The 27,397-nt window shown below is 46.4% G+C and overlaps 1 protein-coding gene across 1 annotated transcript; it reads left to right on the top strand.

Annotated features, from left to right (window-relative positions):
• The first annotated feature begins 2,949 nt into the window (after nt 1–2,949).
• Nucleotides 2,950–23,155, top strand: LOC144146587 (uncharacterized). Its single transcript, XM_077678528.1, has 5 exons — nt 2,950–3,066; nt 3,701–3,848; nt 9,648–9,815; nt 17,317–17,376; nt 21,267–23,155. The coding sequence occupies exons 1-5, from the start codon at nt 2,950–2,952 to the stop codon at nt 23,153–23,155; spliced, it is 2,382 nt and encodes a 793-aa protein (XP_077534654.1).
• Nucleotides 23,156–27,397: the final 4,242 nt, after the last annotated feature.

Genomic DNA, 27,397 nt, shown 5'->3' with positions numbered 1-27,397 from the left:
TTAGTAAATGCGTGGCGTGTTGTTTTCGGACAAATGTTTTGCTCTTTGTTCCGCACCTGTGATTTGCACAAAAGACTCAGGCGGTATTCCCACATTTCCTTGGTCCACCGCATTGATAGGCTGTCAACGGACACTGAAGTGATTTGTAAACATTGCGGGACTGCTAGCGGAGATCGTAGTCCTGAGTCCATAGGCCATGTTTCGACCATTCTGAGCACGTTTACGCAAATTTTTTAGTAGAAAAATCAATTCGAAAAGGCTGTCCTCCTCTATGCATCCTCGCCCATTTTCTGTGGCGTTTTTGTGTGACACTTTTACACTTTTACCTAATCCAGCAATGCGCAATTGTCATCAAATATTCGTAAACTTGATCACCACCCATTTCTTCATGACGATTATTTTCTTCACCAGCTTCCATTCTTCGTACACACGACCATCCTTTTAAAGTGACGCATTTAGCACGTCATACTTTGAACTATTCACGGTTTTTTGTTCCGCGTACAATTGTTGACTGGAACGCAATGCCATCCCACAAAGGCACTGTCCTTGATGCTGTTAAATTTATTCAACTAATACTCACGGAGTTGTGAATTGAAAACAAAACTATCTTTTATTGTAAAACTTGTGACATAATTATTTTTTTTCTACAGAGATTTGTTTGTTTTTGTTTCTTTTGGGTTTCTTTTTATGTTATTTCGAGCCAATATTACATTTGTCATATTTGTGGTCGCGCAGGCGCTGTTGTTTTTATGTTTTATTCCTCTCAGTGGATATCTTTGTTCGTTTGTGTTTCTGCTGCATTGACCAGCCCCTATGTAATACCCTCCGTCGTGAGGGTCTTTAGGGGTACTTTGAACAAATAAATAAATAAATAAATAAATAAATAAATAAATAAATAAATAAATAAATAAATAAATAAATACATTGGAGATTACCAATGCAGCTGTCACAGCCCTTTACTTCCAGAAATATTCGTCGTGGTACTTATGAAACCAAATTTATTAGTGGTTGCTTTGGATTTAGTAAATGCGTGACGTGTTTTATTCGAACAAATGTTTTGCTCTTCGTTCCGCACCTCTGATTTGCGCAAAGAACGCAGGCGGTATTCCCATATTTCGTTGGTCCGCCGCATTGATAGGCACTCCTTAAACGGACACTGAAGTGATTTGTAAAGATTGCGGGATTGCTAGCGCAAATCGTATTCCGGAGTCCATAGGCCATGTTTCGACCATTCTGAGCACGTTTACCCAAATTTATTTAGTAGAAAAATCAATTCGAATATGCTGTCCTTCTCTCTGCATCCTCGCCCATTTTCTGTGGCGTTTTCGTGTGACGTCAGGAAGAGATGCCTTGGCTTGACCAATGACTGAGCTACTGCACGGCTCGGCGACCTTCCGGCAGAGTCACTCGGCCCCGCGTTTAGTCCGCCGGCCGCCGACGGGTCGTTGCGATTTGTTCCCTCAGTTCAAACGAAGCCACGACACGTTTGTGAATGGAAGAATGTGCCTTTTTTACTTTGTTAGTTTGTACACTGTATGTAGCTCCAAGTGAAGGTCGCTCCACACAAGCGCTGCTCAATCGCACACACTACGCTTCGCGGACTGGTACGCCGGAAAATTTAACGCCACTTGAAGGCGGCAGAAGAGTCAGTCAGCGAAGCCAATATAGGTACTAAAGAAATAAAATCAACTGATATGTTTATCGTACAGCGTAAAACATGAGAGCAAGAAGCACTTTTTTTGCGCTGGGTGAACAAGCACAGCCTCACCAGCACGACCAAACATCTGCGAACGCTCTCCCATCAAAGAAATGCAATTGTTAGAGGTGAGATATTGTAGAAATTTGGGGGACGCTCACTGCACTAGCGCTATACAACAAATAATCACCTAAGCTGCTTGAAATGCTAAAACTAAGTAAAAGTGTAAACTTGTTATACATTATATACCTTATATTGCAAGCAGTGGCAGCGCTGGCACGTGACGGAGTGGTCTGAAGTGCTAGGAATTTTATTTTGCAAGTGACCATTTCGAATCCACGAGGGTACATTTCTTTTGTTTTTTTTAAGTTGATTTTTCTTTCTGCCGATGTTTCCTATACTGAGTTCACCACTTTTGGGGCGTAACGTAAACTGCTCCATGAACTAGTTCACAAAACACGCGCAGGCTGACACTGACGCGCTAGCGAGTTCTCGTTGGCATGCTGTTGCCAGAAGCACTCACTGCTTGCGGGCAGAGGGCACAGGCCGGAATCAACAGACCTTTTGCCTGGTGGGAACACGCTTTTTACGATACAGGCATGAGTGAGGCAAGCTCCAAATATGGGGGAAAAGCGCATGGCATTTGAGCGTCTGCGATGACGCGGAGGGCGTTCGTCCACTGCGTAGGCCTCGGCTAGTGATTGCTACGATTCAAAGCTGTCCTGGGAGGCTCATCTTAGCCATTTTACAGCCGACAACATGGCAGAAGCGCGCTACGACGATTACGAAGATGTCGAGAATAGCCATCCAACGATGCCGTCGAATGCCAAGCATGTTTTTTTTTTACAGAACCGAAATCGAAACTTGTTTGAATGCTAACCTCGGACATCGCCCAAACAAGATGCATCTCCTCCTGTCGTCACAGCCTTTAGCTGATGCGGCCGCCGCAAACCGCGCATGGTATTTATTCTTCTTTCGCGCTTTATAAAATAATTACCGACTTATCAACCGGATAAACGATGAAAAGTGTGTTAATTTGAGCCCGTCTACGCAGTGCAAGCAAAACGGGGAGCTTGACAATTCACTTCAGTGTCCCTTTCAGTACAGCTAGGAATATAATTTTGAACCATGTTATGTGCTAGCGGAAAAACTGTTAACACATTCAGTGCAGCTCGGACTATAATTTTTCAACGTTCTTATAGGCTACCCGAAAATCACGCCGCCGCCCATCTTTGGCCTCGGAAGCCTCAAGCATGCCGCTTCACCGCAAGGCCTGCAAAGCGGCTGTGGCCACGATGCCGTCCTCTTCAACGCATGCGGAGGCTGAAGTGGCGACTGGTTCGCTGAAAGACCCCGTCACCGCATCACAGGCAAGTTACTGACCTCCCATTACGCAGGCTTCAACAGCACAGATTTAGTATAGTGCAAAAGAATAAGGCTCTGACATAGTTTTTGGTGGCGGCGATGTTTGGAGAGGAGCATCAAGTCAAAAATCTATCTTTGTCGAAATTTTTCAAGGTTTGAGCAAAACACTGGTTATTCCACCATGAAAGAGTTGAGCAACTGATTAAAGCGCCATATCTGAAGGACCTTTCCTGTTTGCAGTCGGACATTTGTCGTTGGAGCTGAAGAGCAATTGCGGGCGGAATTCGATGCCTCCTGACTATTTCGCAAAGTCTTTTCCCACTGCAACACGGAGCGTGTTCTCTACGAGATATGTCAAAGAAGACACACACCTTCTTGCACAAGAGCTTTCGCACTGTCATGAATAAACATCAGGAGAAGGTCCTCTCATAAATGCGTTGATGTATTAAAGGGGCTCTGTTTAGCGCAGAGCTGCTTATGCATTTAAACAAGTTTTCTAGTTTTAGGGTTCCTGTATGTTTATCTTTGCAAATATATGGAACATTGTTTATATGCTGTTGATAACCACGTAGAAAGGTTCTCAGTGCTCCTGGTAATATATTTCTTTATTTTTTCATAGGTTGCCCCCCCATCTGTCAGCCGCTCATCAACGTCTACCGCCGCCTCCAGCAAGCCACTTCGCCGCAAGGCACCCAAAGCGACTCCGGTAGCGAAGCCAGCCACTTTTGCGAGTCCGGACTGCCCGGAGGTACCTGGTTCATCAAAAGACCCCAGCTCTGCAGCTCAGGTAATTTGTTGACGTGCCATTATACACAGACTTCAAAAACAGAGCGGGACGACAAAAACATACTGCACATCATGTACAGTCTGTCAAAATTTTCTAGGCTAACCCGAAAGAATTCAAAGTTCATGCTTACGTCCCAAGGGAGGCTGAAACGTTTAATACCGGAAGGCTAGAGAAACCACCATTCTTAAATATTTCCCTTGCTATCGCGAACACCAAGCATCCACAAATTTTTTAGTAAAGAAACACTGCAAATATGACTTACGTATTGATTTTCTGCCTTATATTTTCTTGTTATTGTTCAACAATGCTGACAATTACGAACATTGACACCGGACTTCGACTTTAAGTTTGGCTTTGGGGATATGACTACTGCACAATGCTTCGCTTGGGAAGGTGGCTGAGTGGAGTCACAGACAGACAGACAGACAGACAGACAGACAGACAGACAGACAGACAGACAGACAGACAGACAGACAGACGGACGGACGGACGGACGGCGGACGGACAGACAGAGACAGACAGACAGACAGACAGACAGACAGATAGACAGACAGACAGACAGACAGACTGACTGACTGACTGACTGACTGACGGACGGAGGGACGGACGGACAGACAGGCAGACAGACAGACAGACAGACAGACAGACAGACAGACAGACAGACAGACAGACAGACAGACATTCTGACAGAACAAAATTTCTGAGTTTATGTAGCCCAAGAAAGACCGTCGTCTTTCTGGTTTAACACTCCGGGTTACAAATACGAAGCGGCGCAAATCCTAGGGCGCTACATAGTGGAGGATTCAATGGACGGTGGGAGCTGGCTTAATGCTCGTAGTTTGTACCTGAGGTATTAAAAAGAACCGTATGATGAAAATGGTGCCATTGTCGGCCCTTGGGAGAATTCGTAGTCCCAAGTTCAATGCCTCACAAGTTAAGCCTTCTAGTGGTACTGATATTTTGCGCCTTTCAACTCTTTAATTTCACGTAATCAAGATTTAAAACTTCATTTCTGTTCAGTATATCCTTTAGGTGTTGGTTTTAGCTACTTGCAAATGAAAAACGGCTGATTTGACTGAACAACAAATGATTCTAACTGATACTTTCTGGCGGTTATCGGAAATACACATCATGCCCAAAAACATATGTCTCCTTTATAAAGCATGTCTCGTGTTCCCGAAACCAGAACCCAATGTGACATTGCTGCGTACGTGTTTGCCTTCGTCGGCTCTAAGAGTCAGTTTTCAAACAAGTGCTATCCGCGAGTAATTTTGGTGATGACCAGACATCATGTCATTTTCAAAGCTACTACTTTAAGTCATTCTGCTGGCTCTGGAACATTTGTGTTATTTCGCAAACTAACATAAGGAGCTGTGGAGGTTCATCGGCATCCTATCACGCACTCGGGTACGTTCGTAGACATCGCGTGTAGCATGTATTAGTGGCTGGCATGCTTGCGTTCTATCTTGTTGGCTTTTGTTTGCGTGCGTGCGCCTGGTGTAGTAGTGTATGTGTGTGTATATATGTGTGATACAGTAACGCGCCAAAAACCATGTACAAAGCAACGCAAAAGTAACCACGCCCAGTCGTGAACGCTGTTCAGCAAAAAACAGTGAGAGTAATCAATTTCACAATTTTATGCATGCACTTCAATTTTACAGATAACAACCGACCCTAATCGAATAGCTGACATGTCTCAACGGTGGGGATACCCTTCACGCGTTTTCCTTATTTTTTTGCGATCAAAAACAGCCGAACATGGTGTGTTTTTAAACGAGTCACTGTAATCATTCATTGAATTTCATTTATTACCCTAGCTTCACAACCTGTTATTACACCTCGTTTACCGTTAACAAAAGCGCCATTTTTATTCAATAACATTCATTTCCAATCTTTTCAAACGAAATACTGGTCTGTCGTCCTCTCTCTCTATTACATACGTGAATGTGTGAATGTATGGGCGGATCCGTGGAAGCGTGTGGTTTGCTCTGTTGAAATAATGTTGAAGAGGTTTGAAAGGTACATCTAAGCATGCGCGTTGATCTACGCAGCTTAACTTTTTGAGGGGGCCGCCTAGTGGAGAGAAGAATGTCATGTGGACAAAAACTTCCACCCCTGCGTAAACCACGACTATTGTTGAACGCGAAGCTTTGTCGTGATAAATTGTTTGTTTGCCAATAGCATACTGCGAGTATATGATACTCTGGAGGTACGCATCCCCTTTCCAGAACATCCACAGCAACTCTCAAGTGTGCTATCCGTAAGCGTAACGTTTAGGTTTGGGCCGTACGGCGCGAATCGGTGCAGGTTGCTTGGGGTTCGCTTTCGTCAGGTCGAAATGGACCAGCCGGACAGACGCCGGCTTCATAACCCGAGGGACTCAGGTTCGGTTGCGGCCACGGAAACCGTTTTTTTTTTTTCACTTCCCCAACGATCATTTTTTATCATTTTCAGAAAAAGTTGGCTTTCCTGAAGGGCGTATTGTCGCACAACGGCATCATTCGGGACAATAAAGCTTCGCTTTAAAATTTACCACCGCGTTTTGTGGGGGACGGGGCTTACCCGCAGTCTAGGCCCTGACTTCACGCTCTCAATTCGCTCCGCGGCAGGCCGGGAAGTGGGGGATGGCAGGATTGAAGGTCGTCCTTTACATTAGTAGGCCGGTTCCCTCTGAGATTTCCGGGTATTACCCACCCGCCCTTTTCTTCGGTGGCCACGCGATTTGTCTAATTGTAATTACCACTCAAGCGTTTGCTGAAACAGGGCGACGTGGCTGTGTAATGGCACTTTCTCTCACCGAGATGTTGATGATTGATTGTGGGGTTTAACGCACCGACGCAACGCAGGCGATGAGGCGCGCCGTAGTGGAGGGCTCCGGATTTATTTCGACCACCTGGGGATCTTTAACGTGCGCCGAAATCTCGTATACACGGACGTTTTTGCTTTTCGCCTCCATCAGAAAAGCGGCCGCCGTGGCCGGGAATCGAACCCACGACCTCAAACTCCGCAGCGCAACGCATTAGCCACTGAGCCAGAGTGGCGGGTACCATCAGAGATTTCCAGCACATAACCGCTGGGTACGTCGAAGTCATGCATCATAGCATGCTAGCTTTTTGTTTCCTCGCAGGCGTTTACGTGCATAGCGTCCACGTGGTTCAGTACCTCATTCGCCCACGCGATTAACATCCCGTGTTTTCGTCGTAGCTGGTGTTAAAAAAATAAAGAGGCGGCCATATTTTTCTTCCACTTATGGTTGTACGGGGAGGTCGTTTCAATAAAGTTGGAAGTTACTTGCCAGATAGTTTATATGTTATACATGCTTTGCTTTGCTTCTAAATCATGTCATTATGTCACCTCTCCAGTCTCCAGCGTAGCTGTCTAGGCGGTATATTAATTCAACGTGACACTACTCTCACCGGAAAGCCGAATTGCTACAGAGAAGCTGTAAATACTTACGTGAAACATCTGTCCCTAGCCAGGAGGGCCATTCGCAAGAACCAGTACGTAGGCGCTAAAAAAACTGTGTTGGACAGCAGTTAGTAACAACAGGGGAGGAAATGTATTGGTCTTTCACCCCGTAGTAACATGTCTTTGTGACGTACGTACCCTTTCACAGCGTCGGTGTGGAATGCGCACTCGCATAGTGTGAGGAATCATCAGGAAAGGGAAGGTCTGATTGTTGGTACAGTTCGAAGCGTGGGTGTGACGTATAGCGCAGCATGCGGGAGTGCGCACGCGCAATGCGTAAGGGGCACAACGGAGAGGGAACAGCGCCGCGAGAAACAGCACCGCGAAACACAGCCAGAAGTCTAGCATCACTAAATAAAGGTTTTTGGAGTATTGGCACTCTTTTCTCACATTGTTATGTGCCGCCAGGATTTTCATTAGTCGGTCGGCACCACGCGATATTTGTTTACAAATGGGCGCAGCCATTTTGGTTCTGCGCGCTTCTCCTTTCTCTCTCTCTCTCTCTCTCTCTCTCTCTCTCTCTCTCTCTCTCTCTCTCTCTCTCTCTCTCTCTCTCTCTCTCTCTCTATCTCTCTCTCTCTCTCTATGTCTCTCTCTCTCTCTCTTTCTCTCTCTCTCTCTCTCTCTCTCTCTCTCTCTCTCTCTCTCTCTCTCTCTCTCTCTCTCTCTCTCTCTCTGTCTGCGGCGCGGATGCGAGAGTCACACAGCCCGTCACAACCAGCGGTGGTTTCGTTGGGAGAGATGGCAGCACTGCAAGACAGAAACAAGATGGCCCCAAGACGCTTCCGGGAGCCGAAGTGGCGGTACTCTTAGCGTAGCTTACGTAGTGACTCTACAGAAGTCCACCCACCGCCAATGTCGACGTCGGGTTGTTCCCGCAGCCCGGCCATAGGTGGTGGTTTGATAAGCCGCACAGGCGGCGTTTCAATCAACATTGCGATAAGCCCAAGCCAAACGTATCCGTGTCTTTCTTTCTCGGCATAAAATGGCGCGTAAAGTGGCAGCACTTCTGTAACGCTTGCATGCTCTTGCAATGCGTTGTCACTGGAATTGCGTAATACACTTCAGTAACTCTTGAACCCGCGTGATAGACCCATGAAATACACACCGTAGGCATCCCCTTTCAGCTTCGCATGTACATCATCAATGGTGTAAGAGTCGCATATTCTTTATCTTAACGATTTCGAGATTTCTTCGGGCTTAATTTTCTGGCTGGCGTATCTGCTGAACTCCTGTTGTATATTGCTTGCCAGCGGTAACTACCCAGTCCTGGACAGATATGCGACATTGCATCGCCAGAGTCAGCCTTTGTTGGTGTTGGAAACGTTTTCCTCCATCGCCCTGACTCACTTATTCAATCCCAGACCACTCACAGCTTTAAGTTAAACGATCCGAAATACCAAACCGAGTCCCTGAGACCCTTTCTACAGAACTAACATTACGCAGTTGGCATAAATAGATGCTCTCTAATAGAGAAGCAACAGCCCTTTTTGGTATAATAGTTCACGTTTCTTTTGCTTTTTCACACAACGGATGTAATTTTGCCCGTTGTTGATGTCTCAAGTGTTGTTGCTCAAATTATTTTGAGCGACAAAATAATTCTGACAAAGTCGTGAAAATTGTGATTGTCACGACTTTGTGACAAAGCCGCGACTCTAATTGCGACAAAGCCGTAACTCACTGTTCCTTTACCCTCTTCAGCCGTAGTTAGAGATATACCGTATATTCCTGATTCTAAGCACCGTGTTTTTTCCACGATCGCGATGCCGAAACTGAGGGGAGAGCTTGGATTCGAAAAACTCAAATCACCCCTCCCTCCCCTCCCCCTCCCCCCCCTTACGTCCGGACACTTTTTTTTCGCGGTCGTATCTAGACAAGACGCGTACAAGGAATAGTGTTTTATCTAGCAAACATTCGAAAAAAATAGCTTCAGACAGTGAACACATCGCTTGCGTATGATACTCAGTCACCTTCACTTCCATTCGAGTTCGTTTGTGCCGCTTGGGCCGTCGCTCTCAGTGTGCCTCAGCCCGTCGTGTTCTGTTCTGTTGACGTGGTTTGTAATTGAAAACTTTATAAACGACTTGGCCACGATGTCAGCTCGGGCGCCCTTTCACACGTCAGAAATCCACCTTACGATTATTTGTTGGGAAAACGGTGCGCTTATATTCCCATGCAAACATCTTTCCATTTTTCCCACGAAAGTAGGAGAGGGTGCTTATAATGGGGGGGGGGGGGGAAGGGGAGGAGGGGTTCATAGAATCGCAAAAATACAGTACGTGTATATAATTCAATGCAGCTTTTTGTAGATTTTATTAAAATTTCATTTAGGTTACCCCGACACCAGCCCAACGCCCATCTACGTCGGAGCAACCCTACACCAGAACAATTCGTCGAAAGACCTCCAAGGCGGCTCTGACCTCAATTCCGTCATCCTCGACAATCCCAGAGGCTCCGGGAGCTCCAAGCCCATTGAAAGAACCTGTCGCGGCTTCGGAGGTAAATTTCTGACGTGAAATTAAGGAGGCTTTCAAACACATGAACTACCATTAAGTATCATGGGGCCCGTCATCTGTCTGTAGATAGAACAATTCACACATCTGTGCGCACATCAGTGCTTTTATCCGTAGTTTGCTGAAAAAAAAGTCACTTTAATACCGTGTTACTATTGAGTGTCAGGGTTCATCTGAACCGGAAGACATATGTATGTATGTGTTACGGTCACATAATTCTAAAATGCAGTCCCGTTATACCTACTCATACAAAATGGGAAAACAGTCATGTACGCTCCTCTTGATTTGGTGATTGATTGTGGGTATTAATGCGCCGACGCTACACAGTCGATGAGGCGCGCCGCAGTGGAGGGCTCCGGACTAATTTCGGCCGCCTGGACATCTTTAACATGCGAGGAAATCTCGAACACACGGGCGTTTTCGCTCTTTGCCTCCATGGGACCTTCTTGGTTTGACAAAGGATGACAATACGCAAGCGGCCTATCTGTAAGCTGTCAACTTCTGGCCCTACCTGTTCCTGCGCGTGCTATGTCCTCATTATTATGTTTAAATTTAATTAGTATTTAATTTTGTTCATTATACCCTTTAGATAGGGGGGGGGGTAACAGGGTGTTCAGGAGTACTATTGAACTCAAGAGGGGAAAAACAATAAGCTGAACATGAAAGCCGGAAAATACAAAACAGAGAATGCCTTAAATAAAAATTACACAAAAATATAAAAGGTAACAGTGAAGTAAAGCGAACAGAATTCTAATATACAAAAAAGCAGCGGAAGCATCAATAGGACCATCAAGCCAGAACAGTAGAATTATATCGTTAAGGCATCATGTGAACGTCTTTTCAAGCTTATCTCTAAATTGTTTGTTATTGGTGCATGCGGCGATGTCGGCGGGTAAAGCGTTCCGTAAACGTATAGTGTCAGGAAAAAAGGATGAGACAAACTCTGACTTTCCGCCGGTTTTCGGGGCTAATGGGCAAGTGTGATTTAAGCGGGGTGATATTCTGTGAGGCGGCCTTAGTAAGGTGTGTGATTGTGGCCGAGAAAAGAAATTATGGAGGAGTCACAGGCGAGCAATGACGCATCGGGAATCAAGGGTCGGGAGGGAGCGAGATAGTTAAGGGCAGTGACGCCGACTATAATACTGCGAGGTGATAAACCGTTGAGCGCGGTTTTGAATGGATTTAATTTATACAGTTAGGTATGCTTGTGATGGATTCCAGATGGCGATGCATATTACTTCTTCGGCCTAACGAGTGTTAGATAGGCTAGACTTTTTATTTCTTGAGAAACAAGTTTAAGGTTACGGCGTAATTATCCCAGAGTATACGCGAGGCTTCCGAGCAAATGGTGTCGATATGCGTTGCGCAAGAAAGCGGTGACGTCATGTGCACTGAGAGGTATTTGTATGATAAGACTGAGCTGATCGGTATGTTGTTGACGTGACAGGCGTATTGAGATATGGCATGTTTCCGAGAAAATGAGTGATTTGCCTTTTGTTAGGTTTAATGACATGTGCCATTTTACACACCGTAATGAAATGCTGTCTAAGTTAAATTACAGGTTAGAATGATTTCCAGTGGCGTAAATGTTTTGGTACAATACGCAGTCATCTGCAAAGAGTTTTCGGTTTGCTGTAATGTTAGTAAGCAGGTCATTTCTGTATATTAGAAAGAGCAGAGCCGATAGACCTGCACCCTGCGGGACACCGGACGATACGCTGGTTCAACAAGACTTGTGTTCATTAGCCGAGGTGAATTGCATGCGTCCATTTAGGAAGTGTTCAATCCATGATATCAGGTTAGAAGGGATGTTTAGTTATGATAGCTGAGCTAGTAGGTGGTTGTGGCTGACATGATCGAATGCCTTCGAAAAATACAAGGAAATTGCGTCTACTTGATGGTTATTGTCCATTTCTTGTAGTATATCATGTATGAATTCGGCAAGCTGGGTATGACATGAGAGCCGTTTACGAAAGTCATGTTGGTGGCGATAAAAAAAAATTGATTCTAGGTAGGTCGTTAAGCTGGAAGTGATATGTGTTCGAGTAGGTTAGAAGGTATACTGGTTATGGAAATTACACTCAATGAAACCTTTGGATGTTGTATGTGCCCCAAGTATTGCATTTTCTCAAATGTATTGCTTCAACTGCCGATTCTAATTCTTGCAAGGCTCTGAAGAGCTCCTCTTCGCCCCTCCACGCCCCTAAGACAAGAGGGAAAAAGAAAATGCCCATTTGCAGCTTATAATACGTTTTATTTCATTTTGATGCAGGTTATTCCGCAATCTGCCCAACGCGGATCTCCTTCAAAGGAACTCTCTGCCAGATTGGACCGGCGCAAAGCCCCCGAAGCGGTCCCAGGCGCCGCTCCGAAATCACCAGCAAGACCCGTGGAGCCGGTGGTGATTGCGCCTTTGAGTGAGCCCGGTCCAGTGTCGGAGGAGGCAAGTTTCTGGCGCTTTTTCAGGCTCGTTTTGAAAGTCAAGGTTCAAACTTCGTGCAAACAATATTGTAAAGCATATTACCTTCCTCTCTGTACTATAAATCATTACACATATTTTCTTGGGTTCTTGAGTGTTGAAATATTTCTTGGCATATTCGTAAACAACCTCCTCGCTCACATAGTGTGTCGGCAAGCTGATGGTGTACGTGATCCTCAATACACTCAACGCCTAGTTTAATTGCAAAGGGCACTTCCCTCATAGCATGATATTTTTATTCCCAAACTGTCACTCAGGACGTAATGCCAAGCCTCAAAACATCGGATCTTAGACGGAGACGAGAACCCGTCCTTAGACGCCTGAGCAATATTAGCATTAGACTTCACGAAGGCCTTCGATAACACCGCTTATAAAGCCGTTCTAGAAAACTTACACAAACTGAAAGTGGATTGTACAAGCTAATTATAACATACAAGACTTTCTCTCCGACTGGGAAGCCCAAGTAACGATCGGAGGAATCAGAACAGACGAAATACAGGGAGGTAGCAGGGGAACGCCGCGTGGAGCCGTCGTGTCGCCCTTCCTCTTGATTGTCGTCATGAATGGGCTTCCCGACAAAGCGGATCGAATAGAATGCCTGAATCATAGTCTCTATGATGATCACACCACCCTCCATGTCACCGGAGGTAGTGAAAGTTGGGTTAAGGACATCCACCACACTGCGATGACGCAAGCAAAAAATACTTGAATCCTAGGGCTCTAGCGTGCTCGCCGCAGAAATCGGAGTTGCTACCTCTAATTCCAGGGCGCATCCATGCCCTAGAGCTCTTCGCGGATGGTAATCTCATACCAGCTGTTACTTGTATCAGTGTACTCGGCTTGAGAATTCAGGCCAGCAGGCAAAATTGTTAGCCACTATTGTGTTAGAAGGCAGCGTCTATCAAGCCGACAAACTGATTTCAAGGATGGAAAACAGACATCACAGAATAAAGGAAGCCAATTTGAGACGATTAGTGCAAGCGTTCATTTCAGTCACATAACATGCGTAACACTTTTTGCGAGATTATGGAGGGACGAAAAGACCAAAATTAATTCTGTCGGGAAGAAGGACGACGGGAAGAACTTTACTAACTAAAGAGCTGATAGGTGGCGGAGTCCTTAGCCTAGGACTCCGTTGGTTCTACCCACAGTCTTCGGCCTTTTGTTTAGCCATAGTTGCCTATTGGGTCACAGCTGGCAAGTTTTCCCTCCCTCTGATCATAGCCACGACTGGGAAATGGAATAAAGTCTGGGTTATTGGGGCACTCCCAGGCCTTGTTATAGAGAGTAGCGCGTTGGTCGCAGTCTCTGCATAGGTGGTATATATTGTGTGGTGGGTAGCGTGTAGTCTCATGCTGAGTGGAAACGTGTTTGCTTGGAGTTTGCGGCAGGCGAATGGTTGTTCTACTCATAGCGGGTCAGCTACCGACGGGTAAGGAATATAAACTAGCTCTGGGAATACCCGTTACCACGCCCAACAAAAATGTCGAGGTTCTAGGAATACATAATACCGCGGTGAAGCTGATAAAGGCGAAATGATTTGCCCAGTTAGGCTCATAAAGTGCTCAATTGGCCATCATATTTTAGTGGCTCTAGGCATCCAGAGCAAATCTCAATTCTTCACCAAACGTGATATTCCCCGTGAAGTCTAGGAGTGCATAAACGTCCTTCCCATGCCGAGGAACATGCATACAGAACAAAAAAAAAATTACGCATATCCACGAAGTGAATCACGACGAGTCGGCGAAGCACTGGGGATCGTTCTTATCGTAAATCACATTGCCCAATCGCGCATGTAAATGAGTCACAAAGCCTGTGTACAGTAAAAACAATTCAAATCCAATCCAATCCCATACAATTCAATTCAATCCAATCCAATCCATTTCAATGCAATGCAATTCTAATACAATCTGATCTAAATCAAATCCAATCCAATCCAATGCTCCTCGCGCATGCGCAACACTGTGTACACGGACGCGAAGCCCCGGAAAAAGCGAGGTCCTAAGGTGCTCCGCCTCTAAAATACGGTTGGCAACAAAAGGCGAAAGGCTTAAAAACAAAAGTTCAAAAACTCTGAGAACGTTGCCCATGTGTACGCAGCGGAATACGCGTCCCGCGGCGCCACGACCGTGGTATCTATCGACCGCCACGGCAGTGCCGTAACTAGCGGCCCGATACTCCCGCCGTCGCCGGAAGCGGCAGCTGAGCCAACGATTGATATGGCGGTGCCTTCCACGAAAGCTACATTTATAGTCAGCTACTCAAAAGCTGCAATTCGATTTTTTTTTGTCCGAAACACTGAAAACTATTCTCGCCTTCAAAGACCGGAGGAAGGTTGAAACCACACAGACGCCTGCGCACTCTCCTCTTCGTGGTAGCGAGAACGCTCACGACGCCGCTCGAGGTTTGGCTTGCAGAGTTGATCACGTCGTGGAAACATCTCAGCTTTTCTCGCATGCTGGGGTGGAGAGGAGTCGCATGGCCTGGTTCCGGGACATAATTCCGCATTACAAACGGGGAATGGGTCAAATATCTTCACGCTCGCATTACTCTCAACAAATGGCACTCTTTAGCAGGGCGTCTCTTCCAGCCAAACGCATCCCCCAATCCAGTCATGTGCAGACACGTTTACACGGGGGTCTACGGCAGCGAATGTAAACTATGTACGGGCAGGACAGATCTATGCCGTATTAATTGGGAATGTCCACAGAAGAAGCGTCCATTAGGTGCTCCTTTTTAATGAAGACGGAGAAGCAGCGCCACTCCGGCACCGACGCCAAGATCCGGGTTGTCCGAATGGCTGAAGACGCTGCTGGTACAGTGAACTGGATGTGGAAGTGTGATCACTGTGCAGCTCCACAAGGTGTCGCAGAGAAGCCGGCAGAGTGGGCATTTGGTAGTTCGGGATGCTCTGCTTTGAGTCGCTACCGTGCGAAACACGGTCGGCGCGCTGGCCCGCTCTCTCGCTTCGCCAGGTGCTGGTGGGTCGCCGTGCCTCTTGCGTTGCGTGTTCAGCTTGCTCTGGTAAATCCGTTGCTCGAGCGTGTGTAGTTATCTCTATCGAAACAGAAAGTGATAAGTGCTTATTATTATTTTTCCGCGGGGCTCTTTCATAACGGGAACAAAAATCCGTGGCAGTCAGCAGAACCACGTACCTCTACACGCCACGTTACATGACTTCCTGCGTTTATGATAAATATAGCCGAATGGCATATCTTATCAGTAAGACAGAAAAGGCTAAGATCACAGTGGCAACTATCCTGTGTCGCGCACAGAAACCAATCGACGACATCGCGGGGAAGTTACTGTTCACCTCAGTCGTGTATGTTATCCTCGCGTTACACGTAAAACCTCGCCCCAACTTGTTGCTCTTGAGGCGTTCCTCGCATTCATTCATAACTGGAAACAGCGTGCTGATGGCAAAGTTGTTGAGCAGACGGAATAAAACTGGCCCACGTTAGACAGTTCAATGTACAACCGGGGCCCAATGGCTTCAGGTCGCCGTCGGAGGGTGCTGAAAGGGGTCCCTTTCGTTTCCTGCAAGAAACTGTAGCACAAATAAATGTTCTTTCTCTTTCTCAGTAACTAATGAAATTTTTTTGGGGAAAATAATGGGGTGTGAGGCGCTATCGTTAACACGGCACGTTACTACATAATTTCTGTTTGTGTATAAGCTCCCTCAGCCGCCACAAGCATTGTGTCCACCCCGTCTCCTTACTTCTTGACCCCTTTGTTCACACTAAAGTTTATCTCTCTCTCTCTCTCTCTCTCTCTCTCTCTCTCTCTCTCTCTGCGTTATCGCTGAAAAACGCTGTAAAGAGGTTATGAAAAGTCACGGTCTCATTAAAAGAACATATACACTTGATGAAGCTTCCGTGCTCCAATTTTTCCCAGTACTTTGGAGTCGGAAGCATGCGAGAATTTCCAGGCGAAATTGTTCTCCTGCCGTTCGTTTCTTGAGGTTTCTCTTTGTGAGAAAGGTGAGGCTTGTAACTGCAAGAAATTTCAAAAATGGGACGCTAGCCGGATCCAGACAATTCTAATATGTCTTCATTTCCACGACTAACACTACTGAGGTTTTTTGACCATTCCGCAACGTTTGATCGTGGGGTTAGCATACAACCTGAAATATTGCTGTCCCTGATGTACCACTTTTAGGTGTCCGTTGTACCTTGCTTTAAGAGGAAAGAACAATTTTAAGCGGCGATTATAGAATCCTCTCTGTGGTGGATATTCTTCTGAACTACTTTTATTATAGGAAACCTGTATTGCTAAACTGGCACCGGGGTGTACCTGATTTGTCACCTTTTTTAACACGGCATGTCATGTTTATGAAAGCGAATGGAATTACTGGAATAGCTGCATCCGTGTTTTCTTAAGGTGAGATCAAAAAATTAAAACTAAAGCAATACTGTCAGTGATTTGAGGGCCACACTGACGTCGTGGCATGGGCACGGCAATTTTTTATTTTCATAGTTCTGCCTGTCAGAACATTTTTCTGTTTTAAATATTTAACGTTGGATTTGATTGACTGATTGTAGGGTTTAACGCGCCGACGCAACGCAGGCTATGAGGCGCGCCGTAGTGGAGGGCTCCGGATGGCTTGCGTATATTACTCTAAACCTTAGCTGGTGGTTCTTATTATTGCTCGGCAGCTCGACGCCAGAATTATTTGAGTGATGGTGGGCAAAAGATCCTGCTCACGTTTATGCCTTTTCGACAGATGGTGATAGTGTGAGCGATGTGCTAAGGTGTTCCGATGTACTTTCAATGTAACCTTGCATAAAAAGAATTCGGGCAAAGCCAGTGCACATGCACACTTCCATACAATTGAATGGAGCAACTCAGCAAGAACTAACTAGGGACAAGAGGGCTAAATTGGAGTCAGCGGAAATAAATTGTGTGCTCGTTTGTACTCCATGGGTGGAATAGATCGGCGCACGTTTCCTTCAGACGGCGCACTCTGCCAACGGCATTTCATTAATGCTTCTCGCTGTTGTTTCCGCAGGATCACATTCTAAAACAGTCGTCTGCATCCGGTCGACGGTCGAAATCTTCCAGCATATGGGTAAGTGTGCAGCATTCATCTCTATCATTTTTGTAAGGGGCAGCGATCTCTTAAGTTCCGCCCTCCTGCTTTCTTTTCTAGTATTCTTAATTTGCCCTTTCTTTTTCTTTGTCTAAAACGTTTTATCGTAAATTCTATTCGCCAATTCTGGAAATATCTCGGCTCTTTATGCAAACAAAAATTAGCCAGACATAGTTTTTTTTTCCTAATCCGATCTGCTTGTGGTCCTAGTAGAGACAACTATTAATTTGCGCGCTTCTATCACCTCCCGTGCAAATGTAATCGCCAGAGTAACCCTAACCATGATTTACGAAGCAACAAAAACAAAAAAAATGAGACTATTATTGCCAGTTTATTGGGAAATCCACAAACTCTTTAGGTAAGAAGGCCAGCCAACAACCTGCGTGCCAAAGCCACCCCATGGAGGCCTCACAACACACTTAATTCACCGTCACAATGGGCAGCCTTGCCCCGAGCCCTCCGGTGTGGCCATGCATCAGCTTTGATGTATTCCAGTTCCTCCACGTCCAGTTTTTTTGAGCTACCCCAAATCCACGGTGTAGTAATATCAGCCGTTTACACGACAGAATAGAATGATTCTGATTGGTTGGTAGTGCCGTATAGCCGTAACGGTGAGAACAGCATCCTGACATTGCTGGCCAGCACTCAAGCTGCAGAGCAATATAATAGTTACACTACTGCTCATGTAAATCAAATCTGCTGGATTGACGTTCCTTTAAAAATACTCCTTAGATGAACTGAAGCACCACTCCCCTTCTTCATTAGAGGCGGTTGACGGTGGTCGTTTACCGCCTCTGCCATGAATCCCCTTCTCAGCTCTCCATTCCCACCTCTCACGCCCTTCCCCGCACATTTCGCTCCTTTAGTGATGAGTTGTACGGGAGTTCGCTTAATGCTATCCAATTTTTCCGCGTTCGCATTGATTGCGCGCTATCTGTTAGGACAGCGCGCACCTTTTTCTTTATCATTTGCGTCTTGTTCTGCCTGAAACAGCGCGTCCAAAATCCTTGTCACTTTTGCGTTTTGTTTTGTTTCGCCCAGTTGCAGATTTTCCGCGCAATTTTATCGCTCGCTTTTCACTTGGTATGGCTAACACCAACGCAATGTATATTCCCGGATGGACCTTAAATAGGGTCCCAAAGGCTATAAGCCCTGCAGCTATCGTTATTTCCTTGCACCTCAAAGCGCTGTGGACGCTACGACCTGATAAGGTCGGAGCAAGTCAACTTAGAGGCACTTGTCACGGCTTTTGCGCTCCGAGATACGCGCAGCGATTCGCTGTGATTGGCGGTGCACCGCGTTTATTAGCCGACGCGAATTTTCAACCTACTGCCAGTTGCGCGGCACTGCTTAGCTGGCCGGCCGTGCTTGCATGACCCCGTCAGTTCTAGAAGAGTGGAAACAACCATTTGATGGCGAAAGAGAGGGGCCCAAAACGAGACATGCTTGCTCGCCCCAATAATTGTAGTTTTCCACTAACGGCAAGCTTCCCGTTTGCGTTTCTTGCATGGGACGCTGTCACGCCAACAGGGTCAATCAGAGGCGGATCGAGAAAAAAAGGCTTGGAATCGCCAGACTTATTCGGTCACCGATTATTGAAGCCGCGCCAACCCCGATCCCCAGCGAAACCTCTCATCGCGCTACCACGGTCTTTCATACATTTATAAGCTGACATACAACAATAAGTCTGCTCTAATAGTCGAGCACGCTGGATTGCGGCCGTGTGTGCGCGCTTCTTGCCCAGTGTGCGTGTAGATGCTTGCGGTGGTCGCGTGCCTAGCGTTTCCGCATCCAGCAGACGCTCCGTGATGTTTAGCGTTATTCATGTTTTGTGAACGACGCGCTATACCAACAAACCCAGCTAAGCTCCTATGAGGGAAAGCGACGATCGACATTCATCCCTACCGAGATCCGCAGTGCAGAAGTGTTGCTCGCATAGGTGCCGCTCAAACCGCCGCAATAACCGGCGGCTTCTCCCAGAGCCAGAACTATTGACTGGCTGTAGCATTTGATTGAACCCGCCAATATCGGCGCCGTAGTCTTCAGCGCCGGCTGAGTCATAGAGGCTAGGTCACACGCGAAAGGCTACGTAAATGCTCCCTTAAATGACGATGACACAATCACTCATGGAGAGAAAAGAACAGGTAAACTAGTGATAGCCCGGCTTTAAATCACAACCTGTTTAGAGGGAATGAAGAAGAAAGGACGGAAAAGGAGGGAGGTTAACCTGGTTTAGAGCCCGGTTCTCTACTTTGCCCTGGGGGATGGACCTGTTTAGGAGACTAACTAAAAAGACTCGGGGACTACTAGTTAAGTAATTTCAATATACCTGACATGAGGTTTGCATCAAATCATGAGGAGATGTATCACTAATACCAGCTTCGTTAGTTAAAGGAGCAGTGACACGAACATTTTATGTTACACTTTTATTGCTGTTATCGATTCTTAATGGTCTGGCCAACCTGAAACAGCACTTCAAATACTTCAGCCGCGATAGTTAATTACATTGAACGGACTGAAAATCGTTTGTTTCAAATTCCCGCGCTTTCTTTCCGAACGCGCATATGACAGAGTCCCGGCCTGACCTCGCCGCTTTGTGCGGACGTCACCGGTGCCCGCTCGAGAGGGTGTTGCGCCCGCTCGCCGCTAGTGGGGCCGCGTGCGTGAAGTGACGTCACGAGTTTTTGACGAGCGCTGTCGCGTCACTTCTTTTGGCTTCACGGAGTGATGCCACGCTGATGTCCATACACTGAGTGCCGCTCCGCACGCTGCTTCGTTGGCGCGGTAAATAAGATCCAATTGAACTATGTTCTTCGCGTCGCACGCGGCTCATATTTCAGCCAGGGTATTCTATTGAGTGAAGGAAGCGAACTGTGCAATAATATTAACTCCAAAAATTGGTGTTAGTGCTCCTTTAAGAACGTTTCTGCTTAATAATATTCTCTTGGACACAATGATCGAAAATTTGGCCGGAAAACTGGATGAGACAGACAGATCGCCGGGAGAAGCCTGGCGTTTCGGCACTCAGAGCGCGAACGCAAAAGTGCATGTTTCCTGTGCTCCGAAAGACGCATTTTTGTTTATTCCATCATCTCGAGCCTGAGGCTCAGCCGCTGTGTGGGAACAGTTTTTTTATTGGTGGTTGAGTCGGTTTATCCGTGGAGTAAGCAATAATATGAAGTGCCTATTTTACCCTATTGGTTGATATAATGGCGGTGGTATGTTTTGTCGTGAACTGTTGCTGTTGTGGTCTACGGTGATCTGCCGGGCAACAGTGGTTGTAGTAGTGTGTGCACAAGTGAAACGTGGTAGACTATGGTGACTGGTCCGGTGTAGTTGTGAACTGTGGAAACGTGGTGTAGCGTGCATGGTTTCTTGCTTGTAAAGCCATGTTAGTAGGTGTTCGACATGAATCATTGGAACTATTTTTATTTTTGGTGACCCGTGTAGTATTTAGCTAAAGCGGATCTTCGTATTAGTTATTATATATTCTATTTTCCACATACAGGACAACATTTCCGCGGATAAGTATCCCACGAAAGACAATTATCTTTTAAATGTTTTCCGCCAGCGTGCATAACGCTTACTTATCGCTGTTACCATTTATGTTCTTCAAACACAGTCGTGTCATTCCTGGCACATTCAATTTCACCACCGTATCAGCATATTTCCACCGGAAAAACACATGTTGCAGGACTTCCCACACAAAAGATGGGTACATATTTTGCACATGAGTAATTAGAAGCAAATAACCCAAATAATTCCTGTTGTCTCTTCGTTGCAGTCCCCAATGGCGATCTACCACCGGCTAATATCCCCGAGAAAAGAGCATCAACCTTTAGAGCACCCTACCTGGGCTTTTGTCGCAGCGGCCGTAGCCGTTGTACTCGTCGTCTGTCTTCTAGTGATCGTCGCTGTCCTCCACAGGACTGGTGATCACCACGCAGCGCCTTGCACAAGTCCCGGCTGCACGGAGTATGCCAAGGTCCTCTCGGATACGCTCGACACGACAGCCGACCCATGCCATAGCTTCGACTCCTACGTCTGCGCTGGCTGGCACGCCGCTCACAGATTTTCGGTTAGGATTAGAGTAATATCTAGGGCGTTGCAAGGCATGATCGAAAGCGTCAGAAAGGACACTGACCTTCCGCCTGGTAACCAGAGCTTCCACCAGAAGGTGAGCCTCTTCTACCTCTCCTGCGACGACGTGCGGCGCGAAGGCCACAATCAGGTTTCCCTGATTCGCGAGCAGTTACAATCTGCTGGAATCGTGTGGCCCCGCCTATCCGGTGAGCCCAACGTGGTTCGCACGCTCATCTACCTCAGCGTGGAACTGGACTGGAGCGTGGTGCTGAAAGTGTCCACACTGGGACACAGCATCCGGATTGACCCAGCTGTGTCCTTCTGGTGGGCATTGGAAGAGAATGAGAGACGGTCGGAAACAATGCGCAGGCGACAGAGCTTCGATCTTCTGAAGGCTCACTTTTCAATCCGCAGCGATGAAGCCAGCATTGGGTTTAAGGAGACAGACGCTGTGGAACAAGCTTTCTTGCCCGCTCTGGCCTTCGCTTACGATGCAGAAGACAATACCCTGGAGCAGTTACCTTCGGCTAGTTTGCGAGAAAGCCAATGGATCCGTGCACTGGCAGATTTCAACCTGCCGGTGGTACCCGAGTTTACAACTACAAACCTCGGCTTTGTGGAGGCATTTCTTGACCTCTATGAACGTTATGGCGAAGCGGAGACGCACCTCTTCATCTCCTGGATGGCCGTAAGGTATGCGGGCATGTTTGCAAATTTGGAGCTTATATCCAACCACTACGATTCCGGCAACCCCAACATAATACGGTATAGACACGGACGCTGGTGCTACACGCTCGCCTACGAATACATCGGTGACCTGCTCTTCGCACCGTACAACGCCCACGTCTACAAGGCGACCGTTCGCCGCGATGTAGAGAGGCTGGTGCGGTCTGTACGAAGTGAATTAGCGGGGCGTCTCTCCACGAAAGCGCCATACGCCGCCGACTCATCATTGACCATAAAGTGGAGCTCCATGGACACAGTTTTGAGTGCGTTGAGTATAGGGAGCCCGGGAAGCGAAAACAGCACCGCTTTAGCGCACAGGCTTCCCAATATGACGAAATCGCTGGTGGCGAATTGGCGCGCCATGTGGAAGGCACTGGGCTCCCGCTATGAACGCATCTTCTTCCGGACATTTGGACGTGGGCAGGAGTTTTCCTTCGCTGCCTACTCGGCGTCGCGGGGGGACTTCGTGCTCGCGCCCCATGTTTTGACCTTCCCAATTTACGACATAGGCCTCGTAGATGCTGTGAAGTACGGGGCTTTCGGCGGGATGGTGGCGACAGAATCGTCGAACCTAGCTTTTGCACACTACTATAAGAACACAAATGTGACAAATGTGACCTTGTCAGCTGTTGAAGATGCCCTGAAGTGCGCCAACAGATCGAGTTCACAACTAGAACTTTCTGATATTGTGACCAGCATTGCTGCCCTCGACATCGCCACGACCGCTTTCCGCGACCATGGATCTCAGCTCGCCATCAAAGACGCAAATTACTTGACGCCCATGCAGCTACTGTTCGTCTCCTGGTGCTATCTCAGGTGTCCCGGGAGGTCGGAAGCACTTAGTGATGGATGCGACGGCATTGTCCGACACATTCCGGAGTTTAGCCGTGCTTTCAAGTGTAACATTGGAACGCCTCTCAATCCTCCAGATAAATGCACGTTGTTTTAATGCATGGCAGCAGCTCCCTTATGCCAACATTGCTTTCCTGGCATGCTGTTTTAGACTTCCGGATTATTAAAAGGAAGATACTATACACCCGATCGTGTACATGATGCTGGCAAAAAAAGTGGAAAACAAAAGTGCACGCACTTGTGACGCGGTTAGATGTAATTGTTAACTACTGCAAAGTATTTGTGAACTTCAACTGTGAATGCACATTATGAAGAAACGTTTGCCATTTGTGAGCACAGAAACATCAAGCGAAGATACTTGTACACATCTGTGGCATGTCAATAACATATCTGTTTGCTTTTCCTTAAAATGATCTTCCAGACTTTCTCCGTGAAACTTCACTGATATATACCCTCACATCACGAATGTGTTTTAAAGACGATAGTCTTTCTTCGGCTACTTGAATGGGAAAAATTTGGTCTGTCTGTGGTGTCTGTCTGTCTGTGTGTCTGTCTGTCTGTGTGCCTGTCCGTCTATCTGTGTGTCTGTGTGCCTGTCTGTCTGTTTGTCTGTCTGTCTGTCTGTGTCTGTCTGTCAGTCTGTCTGTCTGTCTGTCTGTGTCTGTCTGTCAGTCTGTCTGTCTGTCTGTCACTCGATTCAGCCGGGCGGCCAAAGTGAAACAGAAGCTGCGCAAGAGTCATATATAATCAAAGCCAAATCACAACGTCGAGGTCGTGTGTTAATTTTCATACATGTCAAAGTTATGGATAAAGAAGAAGACATTACGCAAATATAAGGCATAAAATCAATAAATGAGTGATATTTGCAGTGTGCCTTTATAAAATTGACGCATACTTGTCTTTTGCCGTAGCAAATAAAATACATCCACTGCAGAAAACCGTCGCCTGCTGTTGCCCGCACTACCTGGAGGAATTCGAAAAAATCAAACCGCAACATCAACAAAAGGTTCCACTAGACAGGTTCCGCATTGCGCTTGGAACGCTCGTAGAGTAGGGCAATGTGGTTCTATAAAGGTTGTAGTCGGGTGAATAGATTCAAGTGCGTCTTCGCTGTACGGCAGCGCTGGCATCGAGGCACCTGACTTGGAGCAGTGCAACGCGGTAAATTTAAATTGACCTGAGGAAATCTCTACCGTGTTATCTTGGAAAAAAACGAGACAGGAGAGAAACTACCTGAGAGGTGAGCGGAAAGAGAAGGGATTCATTTACTTGCCATAGGCGCCAGTCGACTATCGTCTTGCGTCGAAATTTGAAACGAAAGGAGCACATACGCGAACAATTTTTTTATGCCAAAAGATATCCTGTACAGAATGTTTCCCCTAGTAATTTCCAAGTGGCAGCATTTTAGTGGCCGTTGTATCATAGGACTGCGTAACCTTAACTAATCAATTCGATAATCTTTCTTGAGCTACCTGAACGCAAAAATTTCTGTCTGTCTGTCTGTCTGTCTGTCTCTCTGCCTGTCTGTCTGTCTGTCTGTCTGCCTGTGTCTGTCTGTGTCTGTCTGTCTGTCTGTCTATCTGTCTGTGTCTGTCTGTGTCTGTCTGTGTCTGTCTGTCTGTCCGTCCGTACGTCCGTCCATCCGTCCGTCCTTCCCTTGATCCAGCCGTCCGGCCAAAGTTAAAGCAGATTCTGCAAAATAGGTTCATATACCCACAGCCAAATCTAAGCGTGTAAATCCGGTGGCAATGCTCATACTTATCGACATTGTTGAGCCAAAACAAAATTATACCCACATCTGAGGCAAGACATCAATGCGTAAAAGGTATTCCAGTGTTTACTAAAATCTAGCGGTAGTGCCCGGCGGTAGTGCCCCTGCACGAATGATACTAATGGGCATAACATTTGTTCAGGTATTTCTTGTCATAATGAAGTAATTCACTGTGAAGTTGTGCACAATTAACTCCCGCGTGTTGTCAATGAATGGGCTCCTACCGCAGGCGTGTGACAATAGTAAAAGGCACGAACTCAAGTTTTATTGGAACCCTCTCGAAACAAATTGTATCAGGAATGTGCGCCCAAACGACTACTTACCCACGTGCAGTGTTATCTCAATAGGCATGAAGGGTACGCATCAGTCATAGTTTTACTATGAATAGCATGGTCTGATACGGGGGGGCGCGTGGTTGCAGAAACTCCGAATAGATGTCTAGAGCTATGCCAATGCGGGAAAATGAACTGAATTCCTCGTCCAAGGAGGTTTACGATAAAAAATCCCCTTCACATCTTTATAGGCGTGCTGGGAGAAAATCCTTAAATTTTGTTTGGGGCAACTGCACGGGCAGCATTTCAAGCAAAAACGAATTGATATACTAACGGGCTGCTTAGCTATCGAGTATTCTGTTAAAACGCGTAATTATCTCTAAATCCTGATTACCCTATTAGGTGAACGTCATAAAAAAATCTTCTAAAACAGTGTTTAGATACCCATATAACTTACCTATTTAACAAAAACCAGTCCAGTATCTCAATTGGCGTCAGGTAAAAAATAATTACCTGTACATGAAAAACTATTTCAGCGCTCTTCGCTCTCTCCCGGGTGTAATTTTTAAAACGTTCAGCGATATTCAGCTCTCACACTATAGTCAGAATGGGCTCATAAAATCTGACACCGCCTGAATGAGCAGCTTGGCTTGGCGTTGACATCACCTTTTAGGTCTTCACGGGCAGTCAGGCATGTTAATAGAAATTTATTTTCACCGTTTTACTGGCGTTGCAGAGCGAAATCCTTAAAATTGCTTTTGTGTACTGGTATTAGTGGCATCGATTAGAAAAAAAAATTATTGGATAAATCAATCAGTAAAAAATTTATTAGAGAGTCTGTCAGAATACCCATTTTATTCCGAAATGCATAATCAGCTCAATAGTTTTGAATAGGGGACAACAGAAAGGATACATTTGAGATATTCGTTAGAGTTGCTCATATCAGCAAAAAACACTTGGGTATATGAACGGGTGAGCGAGATGATGACGAATTTACGAAAGCTCAACTTCCCCTAATTCCTTACTTACCTGTATAAATTCCCGAAATTCCACCTTAGCCAGCCCCTACGTCATGACACAAATGTACTCCCGAAATCGCAAGTCTCTACGGGTAACAGTTTTGGCGCTGGGGGTTCATGAATTGGTCGGGCGGTTGGTCGGTCGGTCGGTCAGAAAAATACAAAAGCGGTCACCCGCGTGTTCCTTAGCGCCATTTTAACAAACGAAACGGCTACAGCAACGAAAGGTTCGGCTAGATAGGTTTCACGGCACGCGTTGAACGCACGTCCAGTAGGGTCTTCTAATCACGTGCGTCTCTGCCAAAGGGTAGCGCTAGCATCGAGGCATGGCGCGAAGCATTGGAACGCGCTAAATTTAAATTCACTTAAAAAAACCTCCAGCGTGTTTATCTCACACGAGCGAGACGGGAAAAAAGCATGAGAGGTGAGCGAGAAAGAGAAGAGAGGCTTTTACTTTGTGTTGGCGCCACATAACTATCGTCTCTCGTCGACATTTGCAGCGAAGTGAGCTGATACTAAAACGGAAGACTGGGCGAGTTGGTACATGTTCATAATAACAGCGCTACCGACACAGACAGAAAGAAGAGGGCACAAACACGGCGCGACTAATAACTGAGTTTTATTGCTTAGGCCAGTCGTTTTTATACACACATGGGCAAAAACAACAAAAAGGAAAAAAGAGAAGGAAACACTAAATTAACACGTGACCATATGAGAGCATGAGCGTGGCATCATGCTCACTTTACGTATATTCACAAGTTAATCTACTTACGGGGCAAGAAGTACGATGAACACAAAACACCGTAAGTAGATTAACTTGTGAATATACGTAAAGTCAGCATTGTGCCACGCTCACGCTCTCATATGGTCACGGGTTAATTTAGTGTTTCCTTCTCTTTTTTCCTTTTTGTTGTTTTTGCCCATGTGTGTATAAAAACCACTGGCCTAAGCAATAAAACTCAGTTGTTAGTCAGCGCCGTGTTTGTGCCCTCTTCTTTCTGTCTGTGTCGGTAGCGCTGTTATTATGAGCTGATACGCCGACATTTTTAGATGCGACTGCATCTCATTCACTCGCCTTGTCCCTCCATACGGCGTTGTTGTTGTCCGTCCACACCCCTCCCGATTCTCCTCGCCGCGCGAGCTGCGCTCTCCGCCGCTCACCCCCTCTCCTCTCCGATAGCGAACACTCTCTCGCGAGGGGCATTGGATTGGATTGGCTTGGCTTGGATTTGGATTGGATTGGAATAAAGTGGATTGTGTTGGATTATGTTGCGTCA

This window comes from Haemaphysalis longicornis, unplaced genomic scaffold, assembly GCF_048455015.1.
Source record: "Haemaphysalis longicornis isolate Haplotype H1 unplaced genomic scaffold, Haemaphysalis longicornis Haplotype H1 scaffold_7, whole genome shotgun sequence".
Classification (NCBI taxonomy): Eukaryota; Metazoa; Arthropoda; class Arachnida; order Ixodida; family Ixodidae; genus Haemaphysalis; species Haemaphysalis longicornis.
The sequence above is the reverse complement of the archived record's forward strand: the minus strand, read 5'-3'. Positions and strand labels throughout refer to the sequence as shown.

Coding starts and splice junctions, on each gene's coding strand:
- LOC144146587 (XM_077678528.1), top strand. CDS start 2,950: ATGCCGCTTCACCGCAAGGCCTGCAAAGCGGCTGTGGCCACGATGCCG. Junction 3,067..3,700: donor ACCCCGTCACCGCATCACAG/GCAAGTTACTGA, acceptor CCCATCTGTCAG/CCGCTCATCAACGTCTACCG. Junction 17,377..21,266: donor CGAAATCTTCCAGCATATGG/GTAAGTGTGCAG, acceptor CTTTTGTCGCAG/CGGCCGTAGCCGTTGTACTC.